At 34.4% G+C, this 16,868-nt stretch overlaps 1 protein-coding gene across 7 annotated transcripts in view; it reads right to left on the bottom strand.

Moving 5' to 3' along the window:
- Positions 1-8,184: 8,184 nt before the first annotated feature.
- Positions 8,185-16,868, bottom strand: part of CNTN5 (contactin 5) — a 544,426-nt gene continuing 535,742 nt past the window's right edge. For all 7 annotated transcript variants that reach the window (XR_004305984.1, XM_032442190.1, XM_032442192.1 and 4 more), the window contains 4 exons: positions 14,864-15,050; positions 14,293-14,405; positions 12,827-12,995; positions 8,185-11,361 (listed from right to left, as the gene is read on the bottom strand). Coding sequence is in view for 6 of the 7 variants with exons in the window: in XM_032442190.1 (XP_032298081.1) it covers positions 11,258-11,361; positions 12,827-12,995; positions 14,293-14,405; positions 14,864-15,050 (573 nt within the window). In the remaining variant the exon portion in view is untranslated. The remainder of the gene's footprint in view (positions 11,362-12,826; positions 12,996-14,292; positions 14,406-14,863; positions 15,051-16,868) is intronic.

The following is a 16,868-nucleotide window of genomic DNA, read 5'->3' on the forward strand; positions in this document are numbered from 1 at the left end:
TATAGCAGAGCGGCACTTCTACCACTTATGCCACAGGTGTATTCGAACCTGGGCCTTGATGTTGCAAAGTGGCATTCCTACCACTGCACCACCGGGGCACACATTGACTTCTGCTACTTTCTCTTGAAATTTTCAAGTCCAAAATACAACATTTTGATGAAGGATTAAGAGTTTAGAATCAATTTTAAACCTGAACTGAAACCTTTTGCCTCCACTGAGCACTGGTGAGGCTGCAGATGGAGTCCTGTACCCATTCCCTTTGAATGGAATTCCTCACATGGTCAGCAGTTTAAAGTGGGATATAAAGGCAACAAAGTGAAAAACAGATTTTTGGAATCCTGTATACCTTCCACTAACAGCTATACAGTTATCAGTGTAAGATAGTATTATTCATTTTCTAAGCTCAAAAATTATGCCCTTTGTAATGATTGCAATAGTCTTTTGTTGTTGTTTGTTTGTTTTTAGTTGTTTCTTTAGCTCTACTTTCTTACATTTATTTTCCACTCTTGTTTCCATTGTATTTGTAATCAATGAGATTCCAGTTTCCTCTCTGAGTTCCTTGAACTGACAATTTGCATTTATATTTAAGAGCTGCTGTGGAGACAGTTTAGCTTTTGAGGACACTGAATGCAATACATTTATTTTTATAGAGAATTTCCTGAAAATCATAACTCAGTGCCTGTATTTAGGAGCTCAGCGGAGAGTTTAAATACTTTTTTTTTTTTTCTTCCCCTCTTGTGTTATATTAGGTGTGCACGAACAATTGGAATGTATCGCGATAGGCCCTCCCCTGCTCGGTTATGCAAATGTAGAAGGGGTCATGCATATGTAGAAGAGGTATAGGTGAAATAGGAAACCTATATAAGGGACTCACACATTCAAATAAATGTTATTTTACCTCTCACCACACTGGTGTCATGAACAGCGTGATTTGGTCGGGGCTGTCAAAGCACCTTACCAAGGGACTTGAATTCTAAGATTACCAGATCAAGGTAACACTCTTGTATCTATTTCTCTCTCTTCTGTTTTTCACTATGCCTTTCTTGAAGCTCTGACTACCTTAAAATTATAGGGCAAGTTGAACATACGAGTTACTTGTATTTCATAATCCATTAATTCAAGATTTTCATATTAACTCGTGTGAGTTAATATATCCTATATAGCTCCGTCCACAGATGATGCAATCAGAGATGGTAACTCAAGATCCTGCAGTCTAGGAGGAGCTGTATTCACAGTTGAACCTATTATGTACAAGGCCCGGCAGCCTTCTCCAAAGCCTCCTATGTTTATTCTCATGTGAAGGGTTTTTTGTCTGATATAAAAGATATTAATTTATTAAAAATATGGGTCAATATATTAAAGCATGAGCCTTTCTGGAAGTGAAACTATGAAACTAGAAAAAAGTAACTGAATTGCCCAATTTTCAAATGTAGCTATTCTATACTCTCTGCTGGTGTGTTAAAAATATATGGGATCATCTGAGGTATTTAATTTCTGTATGTCGCTACAGAAACTTTAGCTGCAGTATAAATAGACACTAAAAGCTTCCAGACTAGAGCACACAGCCTCCAGAGTCACTAGGTTACAATGAATCAGCAATGGCTTTACTGAGGCAATTTGAACATATCTGTGTCTAGGACATTTGGGACCACTAAAAATAAATTTGATTCGTTATGGAATGAACCGAACGTAAATTCTATTTGAGAACACCCTTGGTAGTTTGAAAAATATTCTTCATTATCTTATAGCCAGAAACATCATTTCAAAATGAAAATGTCAGTCATCAGACTTAGGAAGTTGTCTTACTATTTAAATAAGCTGCAAACCCAATGCAAAACACATCAAGACTTGTATCAGTCCTTTAAAAGTGCTAGTGAAAGCTGAATGCCAAATAGCTTCCCATGAGGCATGTTATGCTAATCACGGTGGCAATCAGTTATTTGTCATTCTTGCAGACATGTATTTTCCATTTACGCTAACAGGGTTGTTGATTGGATTTTGTTCATTAAATGGGCAGAGTCAAAGCTGGTCTTATAAACTGCTGTTCAAGTTAATTAGTGAGTATGTGTATATTCAGAATCAGAAAGCAAAGTTTTACATTTATAACCTACATCAATCAGGCATCTTTTCTACATTGCACCAAAAATCATTCCACTTAGTGTGTTCAGCATAAAAGAAAATAAAAATGCTGCATTTTCATTTTCCCCATTCTGTGACAGTCTCAGTAAATGTGATATTATTACTTATAAAAGACTTCCTATGAGGTATTAATGTTTGCTTCTACTGTTTTACTAAAACTCTCCTACGCTGTGTCTAACTTAAAAGATGGTGCAAGGATAATAAGATCCACAGCGGAGTTTTGTTGTAATTAACAGTTTTTATTTAATTAGATGTCAGCAGGTAACAAAAATGGCCAACAGCCTTTACCATAAGATTAGAATCTTGTCAAAAAATTTGCAGTAAGGATTCAAAAGCAGTCAGTGGTGGAAATACTGGAGTTTGATTCCAGAGATCCAGCTTCTGCTCCTACAGTTTGGATACATATGGGAGAGGTGGCTTTATTAGCCTGAATACCTTCACAGTTTTCCCATGCATACTTGTGAATGTCCCTTTGTGAAACATAATCAAATGTGTTTTTCAGTTCCATCTACAATAAATGATTTTCAGATTCACCAAAGGATATCACAGATCTCACACACCTTTTCTTTCTCACTTGTGTTACCTGAGAGTAGATTTGACTACTCTGGCTCTGGGAATAGGGGATATTGTGAAGCAGTGTCTTTTCAATATTAGAGCTTTCTATGTCAAATAATTCAGTATTTGTTGGAGAGATAACATAGACTAATTCTAAATTTAAAGCACTTGGGTTCTTCCATTTCTAAAGAGAAGATTCTGTTGGCTTTCACAGAATCTGAATGTACTTTGTTCATTGCACAGGAGAAAAAAAGGATAGAGCTGAGCTGTGATATCTTTACTATTGCCCACTTGTTTCCTAACTCAGGAGTCATTCCTTTCAACTTCTTCCCAGGAGGAAGATTTTCCAGGTGATCACCTTGACCATTTTTGTTGTCTTCACAATCTCTAAGTTCATTACGTCCTTCTCCTTATGTCTCCTTATCGTATCAGTAATAAGATAAAACTGAAACTTCATTGTGCAGAAAAATGTTTTGTTTTGTGTTTACTGCTATATTCTTAATCACAAGTTTCTGATTCCCTTTGAGATAGTTATAAGTCCCCTTTCCTGAGGGGAGCATTCCATGCTCAGCAGGAGATAAGCAGAGTTTAGATTTTCTTCTCCTCACATTTGCTGACATTGAAATATACTTCCTGACTTTTTCCTTTCTTATTCCATTTTGGCATGCTTCAACATTACATGCTATTTTATTACCTATGTAGCTTTAGTATCATTATAATTCTGAGATTTAGGTGTCCAAGGAGATACAAGATGATGATAACATCAACCACAAAGTACATGGAATCTTGTTACTCACTGTTGATGAAAAAGTTGGCATTCCTCCTTTACAGCTTCTTACCAAGATCTTTGTGAAAAGTTGTTGTGGCAGATCCTACACTACTGACATTTTAAAAACAAATGTACCTGTGTATGTATGAAGGAATCTCACCTCCTATATCATCTTGGTGGAGAAGTGCATGTGGGTCACATTTCATTTTGGATTTGGCTTGTTTGCAAAAAACAAAAACCTTCCTGGCTTTTGGTACTTTGTTGTCCCATATATTTCTCATCCTTTTAAAGATGTTTACAGTGTCTTAAATGTTGTACTCTTTGACTAGAAGTAAGAAAGATTTTGACAGCCATTTAAGAACAGAAATATCTCGTGACCTCATTGTAGTACATAAATGTAAATAACTTCCTGGTGAAGGGAAGGGTTGGAGACATAGTTATTTCCTATAATACTTGTCAGTATGTTGCCACACGAGTTATTAAGATGCTGCAGATCTCTTGTTGTGAAGGACTTTTGGTGACATAGCTCTCACTAAATGAGTAATCTAGTTGAGTTTTAGGGTAATCTAGTGCAGCCATGCTCAGCTGGAGGAAGATATTTCCACTCTTGTATGTTTGGAGGGGAAGAGGTGACTTGTTGGAAGGTAGTCACTGCTAGGTCAAGGTGCTAGGTAAACTCTAGGCTAACCTCAAGGGTAATTATGTTTGCTTCTGTCTTTCTTCCCTGTCCTGTATACAAATTTACACATTTGCACTTCATAACAAGATGGGGCAGAGGAAGAAAGAGGCTGCCTATTGCCCAATAAGGCAGAATGAAATGTTACTTAAACATCTCTATGGAGCAGGAGAAACACTCAATGGACCCTGGATGATTTTGGGCAGGATAAAAAGGTAGTGATAAAAATGAGAAAAAATTACTCACTCACAGTTGTGGTAGACATTGGTGCTGTTGAAAGAACTTAAATGAAATTTATGAATGAATGAAATTATGAAATTACAAAAAATATGTTTAATGAGTGGTTGACTGTTATTACTTACCTTGTCCTGAATAACAAGAAACACTTTCCTGTATTATTCATTCTATGTCTAGAATTTTGCTCCCATTAAAAATTATATAAGCCCCACTGGATGCTTTTTCTTCTGTAGAAATATCTCCAAACATATTTTGGCATGATAGGAACTTCTGAAAGCTACCTTTTATATAGTTAGTTCTCAGCTATTTAGCCAACTCTGGTTTTTCATGGAAATGAAATCAGACTGGACTGATATTTGCGAGCTTTGACCTAACTCTCACATTGTCTTGGATGGATGCTTCATTCATGAATCATCATCATAGAATCATAGAATCATAGAATCATTTCTTGGTGGATCATAATGTGTCACTTTCATAGAATCATAGAATCATAGAATTACCCAGGTTGGAAAAGACCTTGAAGATCATTAAGTCCAACCGCAGCCTAACCATAGTATCCTAACTCTAAAAACACTCTGCTAAATTATATCCCTGAGCACCACATCCAAACGGCTCTTAAACACATCCAGGGATGGTGATTCAACCACCTCCCTGGGGAACCTATTCCAGTACATAACTACCCTTTCTACCTTTTCTTTAACTACACTTAACTATACCTTTCACCAGTGTTTTTCGTCATATTTCCCATTTTCATGCAGTGAATGTACAGCTAACATAATATTTGAATTATACTATAACCTAGCAGTAATCATCCCACAGTCTGGTATAATACTACCTGGAATTCTGATCTTGCCCATTATTGATAAAATTTTATCCAGTCTTGGTCTTTATATGTAAGATTGTGTTTTTAACTAAATAGAAAGAACTTTGTTAGAAGTGTATGAGTTACAGCGGCCTTAATTCCTTGGCAGATCACTATAGGCTCAGCCTCATTAATCATTAATCATTCCTGTGATGATCCTTAACTGTAAAAGTTAAATTGTGACTGAGATACAGAACTCCAATGCAGAGGCATGCTATTTTCATGAACTGCAATTCTAATTTACTCTGTCTTCAGTCACTCTTGACATTCTTTCCCATCCTCTCATCCCAGACTGTTTTGCATAGTGGTGTTTGATCACCAAATTACCTGTCTTGATTCAGGAAGTTCAGTCTGGATGTGGGTGAAACTAGTGTTGAATCAGTGTAACTCAGCTTATCCAGAATTAATTTGCATCTCAGCCCCCTTGAAAACTTCCAGGTCATTGGTGGATCTCTTTCTTTTTCAGAAGCCTGAACATTTTGTGTTTGCCTTCTCCAAGTTACAAAAGAACAAGCACCAGTCTTATACTCTCACTAATTCACTTGACCATAACAGTGTGGACATTCAGGTTCTTTTCCACCTGAAGCACATGTGAAACTTTATTATGAGAGCATATGTATAAAAAAGTACCATCACATAGAATAACTCTTCAAAATAATTATAGATTTGGCTGTGTATATTACACAAAATAAGGGACTGAGTTATAGAAAAATAAGCAATTCATTTCAGTGTTGATTTCAGCATCAGTAAAGTTCTAAAGGACAGTCAGAGAGAATTCCCTATTCTATTATGCAGTCTTAAAAAGGACATTTGTAGAAGATGTGTGGGTGTAGAATAAAATTATTCTTTCTTAAACTTTGACCCAAATATGCTTCAAATACTTTCAGTTTCTTTTTATTCACACTTTCTTTTACTGAAAGGAAACTGCATCTATTTCCTATCTTATTTTCTCCATGAAAATCAAAATCTGCTGAATATGTTCATTTTTTATTAACACGTGTATTGCATGACTTTGCTGTTCGTTTTGTTAGTTTGCATCTTGTGTCTTTCAGGAAGACTCTCATGGTATTATTTTATAATTCTTAGAAATGATGAGTGACCTAAAATTGAACATGAGAAAAATTAATGCTTTTTTGTGGGTAGACATATCTCTTTCTCACTGTCATTAGTAAAACATAAACCAAGAGGCATCACAGTTTTCTTTATGAGTGTCTTCTGATACTAGGTAGGTTTATTATGTGAGCTGTGCTGCTTAATTAAGAAGCAAACAGTGGAAACGGAGTGCAAGAATGAAGAGTAGCTTCATTTCTACACATCTGTGCCAATTTGCTTAAGCAACTGACAGCTCTTTAAGCAAATAATGAAATTGCTTATATATAATTTCTTATTGAGTTTTCTTCTTGGATTGTGAATCTTTAATACATACATACTTTCATTATCTTGTTTGAAGTAACAAGACAAAAACAAACAAACAAAAAAAAAAAAACAAAAAAAAAACCAACCAACAACCCAACACAAGTGTACCCTAATAAAGGCAAAGCCAACTAACTTACTGTAATAAAGTGGTCATTTTGTCACTGACACTGTTTTACTTCAAAACACAGGAAGTAAGTAAGATGGAAAATGTCTTAACTTCAGAGGAACTGGGATAATTGCCATAACAAGGCAAGAATGGATTGTGGTCTGATAGAAGTTCTGATAGGTATGGATTTTCTATATGCACAATTCTGCATGTCAGCAAAAACAGGTCATTACACTTTTCTGTGACATTGCTAACTAATTTAATGGAAGGCCTGAATATATATTCGATTTAAAGCCATACCCATTTTGTAAATCAAAGTCTCAGTTTTAATGGTGGCTACAGCAATCTATTTTTATTTCCAGAATGGGCCGCTGTTGTGCTATTTCTTACTATATTGCAGTGTCACTTACCCTGGAAATATTCACCATTTGTCAATAAGAGTACATGATTTAGCAATTATTAAAACATCAAATGAAAACTATCACAAAGAAAAATATTTGCTATAAATTGAGTCATCCTGCTATTTGCATTTTTTCCCCAAAAAGTTTAAGTGTCTCTTAGCAAAATCTTTTCTTTTCCGTTTTCTTGTGTCTGTTAGTCTTGGTTGTGCTTTTTCTGTGTTCTTTGTCCTTTTCTTTTCGTCTTTGTTCTTTGTTCTTATCCCGCTTTTCTTTTTTTCCCTCTTTTCTTTTCTTTTCTTTTCTCTTTCTTTTCTTTTGTCCTTTCTTTTCTTTTCCTTTTCTTTTCTTTTTCTTTCTTTTCTTTTCTTTTCTTTTTCTCTCTTCTCTTTGTCGGTTCTTTTTTTTTTTTTATTTTACTTGTTTGCGTGGTGTTCTTTTCTTTTTTTTTTTTTTTTTCTAGGGCTGATGTGTGTGGTGGTGTGTTGATCGTGTTTTTCTACACAGATTGTTTCAAGTATAAGAAACAATACTTTTCAATAGAACTTGAAATGGTCATGCTATGCTTTTGTGCCTACGTGGCTATGGGATGCTAATAACACCTGAAAGAACATTACATGTTCCAGAAGAATCCCCGAAACTACTTCACTATGGTGAATTGTTCTTGGTGGCTTTCTTATAAAGGAATTGACAAGATCTTTTAATATTCCAGAGAGCTTTAATCTCTGGATTTAATTTGCAGTCTTATTTAGCTATATTTGTTAGTTACAGTTATATATTAATAGATCCAGCCTCCTTGTGACTTTCAGTTATTCAGTTATGAAAGTAATAACTGCCCAGGAAAACCAAAACAGATCAGAAATTAGAAAGATGCAAAAATTATTTGATTTTCCACATTCGTTATTTCAGATTCATCATTTTCTTTTTGAAAATCATGTAAATAGAAGATAGTTGCTGTTGGAATCCAGAAATGTCTGTGTCACTCTTTTCTCTATTAACACTGTTCAGGAGCTGACAGGAGATAGATAAAAGTCAATAAAAAGAGAATTATTTATTAAAAAGATCTAATGTTACAAGAACAGTACACAGAAACTATTATATTACTGTGTCTTCCACATGTTATATGCCATTATATATAGTATATATACAGATTGTATACAATATATCTAACATTTTGATATGGGCCATGATGGTATCTTTCTTTTTGTCTGCAAAACAAACTTTCTTAACAATTGTTCTCTTCCAGACAGATATTGTGGCATTATACAAAAATACAGTCTCCTCCGTGATGCTAGACTGCACTATTATAAATTTTTACATGAATAAGGAAAGAGCACTTCAGTGCAACTAAAAAGTATGTCATGATAAGGAAACATTCTACTACAGAGTAACAAATATGTAATATGTAGTTACTGAAGCATTTAAAACATGTATTTTGCATCTAAATATATTAATAAACATATTTTGTTCATCTTGAATATAAAACATATCGCTTTTTGTCCCTGCGTTACAAATACATTACCTGATGGTATGTCAGTATTTCTATTTCCATTTTTCTAGTAGAGGTTGAGATATAAATAGATGTAGCTCTATCTCCTCATTGGACTTCCATTCTTCTTAAAAAGTACAGTTATTTACTGTATTCAGAAAATTAACTAAACTGTCACCAGCAGTGATACTAGCCTTTTCAAATACTCTGAAACAAACTGCATTGGCAAGCAACTGTATAAAAAATAGACAAAATTATGCTTAGCAAATTTATAAAATAGCCGTTTTATTTTTTGGTTCATCACTTCATTCTTTTTCATTTTAACCTTTTGAAGAATGATGGATTGCTAGAGCAAGTTCTCTGCTCAGTAGCAACTCTGTTGTTTTGCAAACCACAACAGGTAGTTATTTCCTTTGAGTTTATTCTTATGTGTGTTTCACCTTCATGACTTTCACCTCATAGGCTTTCCTACAAGCAGCAGTGGATACAAGCAGGTCTCCTGTTTGTAACTATACAGCATTCTGGTCTCAGATCATTATTCTGCCCTTGTTTACCTGGTGACATTTTAACTAAGTACCTTTGAAGCTTAAATCTTCAGAAATTTATTTAAAATATTTGTGTGTTTTAGAGTGAGAGAATAACAGAATATCCCAAGTTGGTAGGGACTCACTAGAATCTTCAAATCCAACTCACAGCTCCACATGGAGCCACCTGAAAACTAAGCCATATTTTGAGAGCACTGTCTGAGTAGTTTTGGAACTCTGGCAGCCTAAGCACCATTGACTCTGCTCTGAGAATCCTGATCTGAGAAGCCTGTTCCACTCTCTCCATGAAGAACTTTCTCCACCACTGAATAAAGTAATAATGAATCAAGTTGAATCATCTCTGAAAAACTCCAGTGTTAAATATTTAAAAGGAATGTAGTCATAAGTCAGATTTTTACCTAGCAAGCATTGCACTTCATTGGCTACCATTTTAAAGATGCTAAGACAAGGCATCATTGGAGTACACTATCTAAATCCCAAGTATTATTTTTCTAGTGAGCTGGCTAAATAATAGTATTTTTGACATAGAACCTACAAACCAAAGCAGATTTGCATCAAAATTTTTTGTAGGACAGACAGTTAGAAGAACTATGCAGTTAAGACTTGTGTCTTAAACACGTTTTTTGCCCAGATGAAGCGTGTTCATTCTAGTTACAATAGCTAGACATGTCATGGTAACAAACCATCCCTCATAACAGTAAATGTACCTTAACTGCACAAACTCTCACATCATAAACAATGGGGATCATTTTTATTTAGGTGCCAATATATGAAAATACCTTCACATGTAGAAAAATTGTCCAAATTTTGTATTGAGTGAAAAATATTTTTGGACAGCAAAAGCAGGGATTAGAACTGATAGCATACAATTCCTATCGGAATAATTTTATCTAATGAGCTCTAGAAATAGTTCTAGAAAACAAAATAATTGGAATAATGCTCACTGGTAATTATAGAAGCTTTTTTCTTTTTTTTTTTAAGACACTGTTATCCAAGATTTATCCTGCTGCAGTATGTACATATGAATGACTACATTCCAAAATGTTAATGCTCTCTCTGTTATATGCCTTTATATGTGCTTTAACACACATAACAAATATGTAAAGTATATATCTAAAAAAATGGGTCCAGAGGAAAAAACAAAGAAGGAAGTGGTTGGAAAAAGTAGGTTTATCTTCTTGGATTGCTTTATTTGTCCTCTTTGCAGCCTAGAGTATATAATGTTTAAATGCCTAGTAGATTTTTCATTGCCATGTGCACTAGGATTTTTTATTTTTATTTTTATTTTTTAATCTCCTATTGAAAATAAATATTTGATTGCTTTGACATTAAATCATTCAGTATTTGATGCAAAACAACGGCACTTGTTTCCCTTGAAGTTTATATTCAATTATTTTCAGTTTACCTCAAAATAAAACAGATGGCTTAATTTTGACTCCATTTTGCCACTTTTTGAATGTTCTGTCTAGTATTGCGTTGACAATATATATATATATTCTATTTTAGTACATATTTATGCATTTTAAGAACAAATTCTCTGCATTTTTGCAAAGCATACATATCTCAATTATATTTTTCTCACTCTTGTCAGTAAGAACAGCCAACCATGTGGAATGCAAGAAATGTTAGATAAAGTTGTATCAAACGTTATTCTCTAATTAAAGAAAGTTGTTTGCTTTTTTGCTGAACCAAACAGATGTACTGTACTAGACACCACCATTTAAACAACTAATGATACATAATCGGGATCACCAAAATCTAACATATTATAAAAGTAAAGTACATTTGACAGAAATTACATTTGCTTACAAAAGTTTATTACATACAATCTGCATATTTTTGGGCCAAGAAATGTCCCCTTTCCCAGAGGACTTTTACAAAAACTGAAGAGAAAAAAACCTGATGAATTTTTGACTGTGTCTCCAGCGCTCCTCTAAGTGCACCACAGGTATTTCTATGGGTCTTTAAGCATTAGCTTGGGTTTCCTGTTGCTCCACAGACATGAAACTTCATCCCTTGTTGTCATCAAGCTAAAGCAAATAAATAACAACAAAGTCTGCAGTCTTCACCAGGAAGTTGAAGGAACCATCAGTATCAAAAGCAGTGTTACAGAGGATGAGGAAGTAGAGAACATATGTAAGGTGGACTGAGCACTTGTTACTTTCCCTCCTGAAATGGAAAATAATTAAAGAAATACCACAGTAAACAAATCTCAGTACACTTGGACACGAAATTTTACTCAAAATTTATATACTTTAATGCTGAATAAAAGTCTAACTTTTGGGCAGAACAAATCCAAATTAGGTTCCCTAGGCAGACATAAGAAACTTAGGTTTTATGATTATAGAAACTCACATGCTGAATTCTCACATTCACTCTGTAAATTAATAGAATATTCATAGAAAACAGGTAAGTTTCATGCCTTAATCTTCATAAAGAATTAGGCTGCAGAAGGTGCCTTGAGTCACAATTACAAACATTCTTCATGGAAGAAAAAATGAAAGCTTATGATTGATATATCTATACTGATGTTTGTCCAGGTCTTTTGCCCTGTAGGCCAGTGATGATTTTAGATCATAGCAGAATCTCTTAATTATGGTTGAAATTTTAAATATTGATTCTAGTTTCAGGCCTCTAGACTCTTTATAGTATTCTTGAAGGACTAACAAACAGTGTTTAATAGAACTGAAGTAAGTGTTATTAGAAAGTTAGAACTGAGGCCATATTTTCTTATACAAAAGACAATGTTGATATTTATTTTCTTCCTACTAATCCTGACATATTTTTCTTAAGTTTGTAATACAGTGATACTTTACATTCTTATAATATATTGCTTGAATTGAGGACAAAGAAGTTAACCATAATCAGTTACATAATGATAATTACACTGATACTGTTATTATTATGACTTACTATTAAGTCTTATCTAATCAAGGGAATCAATTGGACTCACAGAGAAACACAACTTATTTTCTGACACGGGCATATACAGGGGATTCAGGTACCTAAATGAAAATACTTTTTACATTTTAGCTGTGTTAGATGTTATTCCTTCTTCCAGTGCATAGTGGTGCATTCTGTGTATCCTCTAAGTCCGGTATCATGTCTACAACTTCTGAGTAAAAGTCTGAGATTCCTTAAAATATTTTATTGCCTTTATATGCCAAATTATGTCAAAATATTTAAATTCTGTCTCTCTGCAAGATCAGCTGAATTGCTGTCTAGGCTTAACTACTTGCCTCTATGGATTATGTCTCCGGTAACTGTACTGGGATTTGAGACACCTATTGCCTGTGTAGACATCCATAAATCAATTAGTTTTCTAAATGTAACCTGAAAGGCACAGATGTATAGTATGTACTATGTTTGTCCATCAGTCCCACATGGATTTCTGAGATACTCTTGAGAATCTTGGTGTTAGATACCCATGTAGTAGCACAGGAAATAAATATTGCTATCAATGATTTTATCTAACTAACTGCTAGGGAACTATGAGAATAATTTATTTATTTATCTATTTATTTATTTATTTATTTATTTTCAGGTAGAGAGTAATAGAGGTTTGTTTGCTTTTTAATGAACATTCCTGTAATTGTTATACCTGCCACTCTTCCAAATGGAAGTGTATCCTTACCTGCATAAGATGGAACTCTAATCTGGGGACTAGCAGTCCCATCGCCTCCTTCACTGACTGCACAGACCTCAATAATGTAGACACCAACATCAGGAAGAATTACCACCGCAGAAGTTTTCTGTGTTTCTATAACTTGACTGTTGCTTTGACCTTCTTGCCTAAGTAACACCTATGGCCAATAAAATAGATAATGGTCATGGAGATATTCCAATTACAAACCAGACATTCTGTGTATATGATACAGTCACTGAAATGTTAGCTGTTTCATTTTTTTGTTAAGGAAAGCAGTTATCTGCTTTTACATCTGCCCTCTTTGCCCCCTCTCCTCCCACACCAAATGGCTTTCAAATAGTAACAGCCAAGTATACAAGCAATTAATAAATGTGAAAAGATTTTTAACAGGATTGAAAGCAAGGATATAGGACTTGCTGGCTTTCACTGCTAGGTATTACACATTATTTTTCCAACTGACATACTCTGTAAGATGTCTTTTGGGTTTCCTTTGTTTAAATTATTATTCCCAAATTCATATGGATATTCACAATAGTGATGAAAGAATTTGGTTTCAAATGTAAGAAAATGCTCTAAATAAAGACCTTACTGTGGTTACCTTAGCTGTCTAAGTCAACTACAAATAGCTTAGATTTATCCTCATGTCTCCTTTGAAACACAGTACATGCTTTAGTGAAGTGGGAGGAATGTACTTAGCTGCCTTTTTGGTATTTCAGCATAAGAGTTTCTGTTTCCAGAAAAAAATGAAAAGGTCTAAGAGGTGTAAAAAAGCAAAGCATCCACTTAAAGGTTTTCAGTATCTCAGCAATGCTGATAAAGGTTAAATAATTTACTGACTTACTAAAGTTGTTGACTTACATTTTCATGGTGATATTTCTTCTTATCTAATGGAATATCAGATTGTACTCTAGAAAAATGGTTATATGCATGCTTCAGGTTACCCACAAAAATCTCACTAAGAACACTGATTCTTTTTCTCTTAAATTTAAAATTTAAATGTACTCCACTGATTTTTAGAATTTGACATATAAGTAACAACAACAATTTTTTTTTTTTGTTTTTCTACATAAAAATATTGATTTTAATTTCATTGTATGATGTCTCACTGTCCTGCATTTCCTTAGCACCTACTGCACACACAGTTAAATTGAAGTGCTCATAGGAAATGAATTGTACTGGTCTTACTGATAGCCAGTTCTCAGCCAGATATAATGAACTGGTGCACTCAGATAGAGCTCACTCAGTTTATAATCACTGTTTGAGAGTCATAACACAGAAAATCTTGGGCATTTAGTACTTTTCAGTTTTATTGATTGCTTTTTATGGTGAAAACTGATTTCAGATAATCTGTATAGTATGCTTACACAAGAAAACTACAGAGAAAAAAAGAAAATGGGGAATAGGAATAATTTTTTAGAAGTGAGGAAAGTTTGTGAGAAAAGGAAGGCACTGACCTTGTATCCCATTACCTCAGATTCATTAGCTAGAGGTCGGACTGGCTCCCATCCAAGCGACACATGAGAACCATCCTGTATCCACATAACATTACTTGGTGCTTGACTGGGAGCTGGTAAGAAGAAATAACCACATATACATATATATATATTTAGAAAGTTCCTTTAAAATGAAAACAAAATTATGTCAGTCTTTTCCGGTATTTACAAGTGTCAATAGGCTTCCAACTCCATCTGGAGTTTTGCTATTACTTTTTTCCTCCACATTCCATTATATTTTTTCCAGAATTATCATTTAATAGATTGTAGTGGATTGGCCCAACACACCTCATAGATTCTTCAGAACTTACAAACTGAACTCTTCTATTTCTGTCAAAAATACATTATATATTAGGAAAATTATCTTTGTTATGAATGCAAGGATTTCACAACTATGAACGTGAAACAAAGCCACATATCAGAGCTATGCATGATTCCAAATTATTATATTATCTTAATAAAGAGAGATCAAAGAGGGCAGTTTGCTTTCTGACAGCTTCTTCCTTTGAGCAAAGTTATTGAGACCACTTACGGGACTTCTTGGTTGCTACACGCACAGCAGTGCTAGGTGGTCCATACCCTGCAGCATTGTAAGCCCGCACAGTCAGGTGATATAATGTGTTTCCTTCTAACCCTGTCAGAAGGAGAGATGACTCATTTCCTGCAGTTTTCACCTTTTCTGCTGCTTCTTCCTGTTCCATGTCTTTCCAGTAACCAATCTGCCAACAAATCATCAAGGGAAAAATTAATGCACTATGATTCTATAATTCTATATGAATACATGCGTTTGGGATTTACATATTTTCCTGTGGTAGATTTCTTTGCCAGTTCTGCCTGTTGTCTGATTGTCCTTTTGTCTGAAGTGGTGAGAATTAGAAAATCATGGAACTACCTAAGGCATGTTGAATTGCTGCTCACTGACAGAAGATGTGAGCAGTAAGATCAAAGATTAGAAAATGAGCACCAGCAGGAAGTCAAAAGTATTTCAAAGAATTCAAGAGGAGCTCAATCATTTTTAAGTTGCAAGAAATATTTATCTTCATCCTGGAATGCTTGGGCCATATCAGTTAAAAAATGACATGATCAAGATTCACTTCCTGTCTCTGTAGATCTCAGAGCTGCCAGGTTTTTTATCAATATAATGAACAGGAAATGACAAAATACCCGAGGAAATCTTGCATTGAGCACGAAAATCTTTTCTGAATAAAAAGAAGGAACTGGATTCAGTTTTAGTTCATGGATACAGACAAGTTTCCTGTAAATGTAATTTTTATTTTTGATTTGTCTGTCCCTTATTTTCAGACATAACAAACTTAAATTTGGTGGTTTTTTGTCCATATTTTTGGTGTTTGTGTTGAATTTATTATAATTTCAAAGAAGGTTTAATGCTGAGCTACAAGTTTGTCTAGTTTCTTTCATCAGAAACAAATATTTGCAGGGCTCAACTGGAAAGAATAAAGAATAAAACAGAACAATAATGTCTCTTGCTACTGTATCTGGGTGGCCTCCACCAGTAATGTAGTTCTCACAGGGCACTACTTTCCTTAACAGAAGATGTCACTAATGTACCATTTAATCAGCTTTATTCAGCTTACCATTTTTCATGATGAGAACTACTTGCACTTATTCTGCATCTTGACCTTTTCTGTGAAATCTGTTATTTCATAATAAGTTATTCATATTATATCTGGATAAATTTTCCACTGAGAAAAAGGTCATGGGAAATACGATACTTTTGAGAATATATCCCAGAAAATACTGAATAAAAAAACACAAAGGGTTCATAGAAAACTAAGGCCAATGAGTAAAATGCTGATTTTTTATAACTGTGCTATGGCAGCCATTAAAATATATATACATCCAAAAAGACTTGAGATCTTTTGAGGTCGTATCTTCACTGGAGTAAAGTGGCTGTGTTCACTTTGATGGTGTATGAATCAGTTTGATCCAATACAATTATCAACTTCCTTAAATGTAAAATTTATATACATGTGTCACTAATTCTTACTTTGACTACAGATTAGATAGCAAATCTAGCTATGTTCAACAGTTGTTGAAATAAGCACAGTTCTGAAATACATAGGTATTTCACTACCTGAAAGCTTGAGTAACATCGTTAGTATCTGTAGCAACATCTATTCACATCTTTCTTGGAGGGAAAAAAAAAACTAACAACCATTTATTTACATGGTAGGACTGAACATCTAGTTATTTTCTGCTGGGCAGTTAGATGAGTTCATTTTACAGTTTATTTAATGTGTCTTTACAGACACAGCACTATAATACTGAGAGTCACATAGTATTAATCAGTGTATAAATGGGTAGTGAGAGAGTTCTCCTGAAGACCCTATTAACCAGTTCACATAATCACATAATCACATAATCACAGAATCATAGGGGTTGGAAGGGACCTCCAGAGATTCAGCTCTGCCAAAGATCTAACAGAGAAATGATCAGAAGGAAAAGAGGTTTGACCAAGATCACACAAGTGGACAGTGAGTGGACAGTGGCAGGGGTGGAAATACAACATAAACAGT

The sequence above is a fragment of the Coturnix japonica genome, chromosome 1 (assembly GCF_001577835.2).
Source record: "Coturnix japonica isolate 7356 chromosome 1, Coturnix japonica 2.1, whole genome shotgun sequence".
Classification (NCBI taxonomy): Eukaryota; Metazoa; Chordata; class Aves; order Galliformes; family Phasianidae; genus Coturnix; species Coturnix japonica.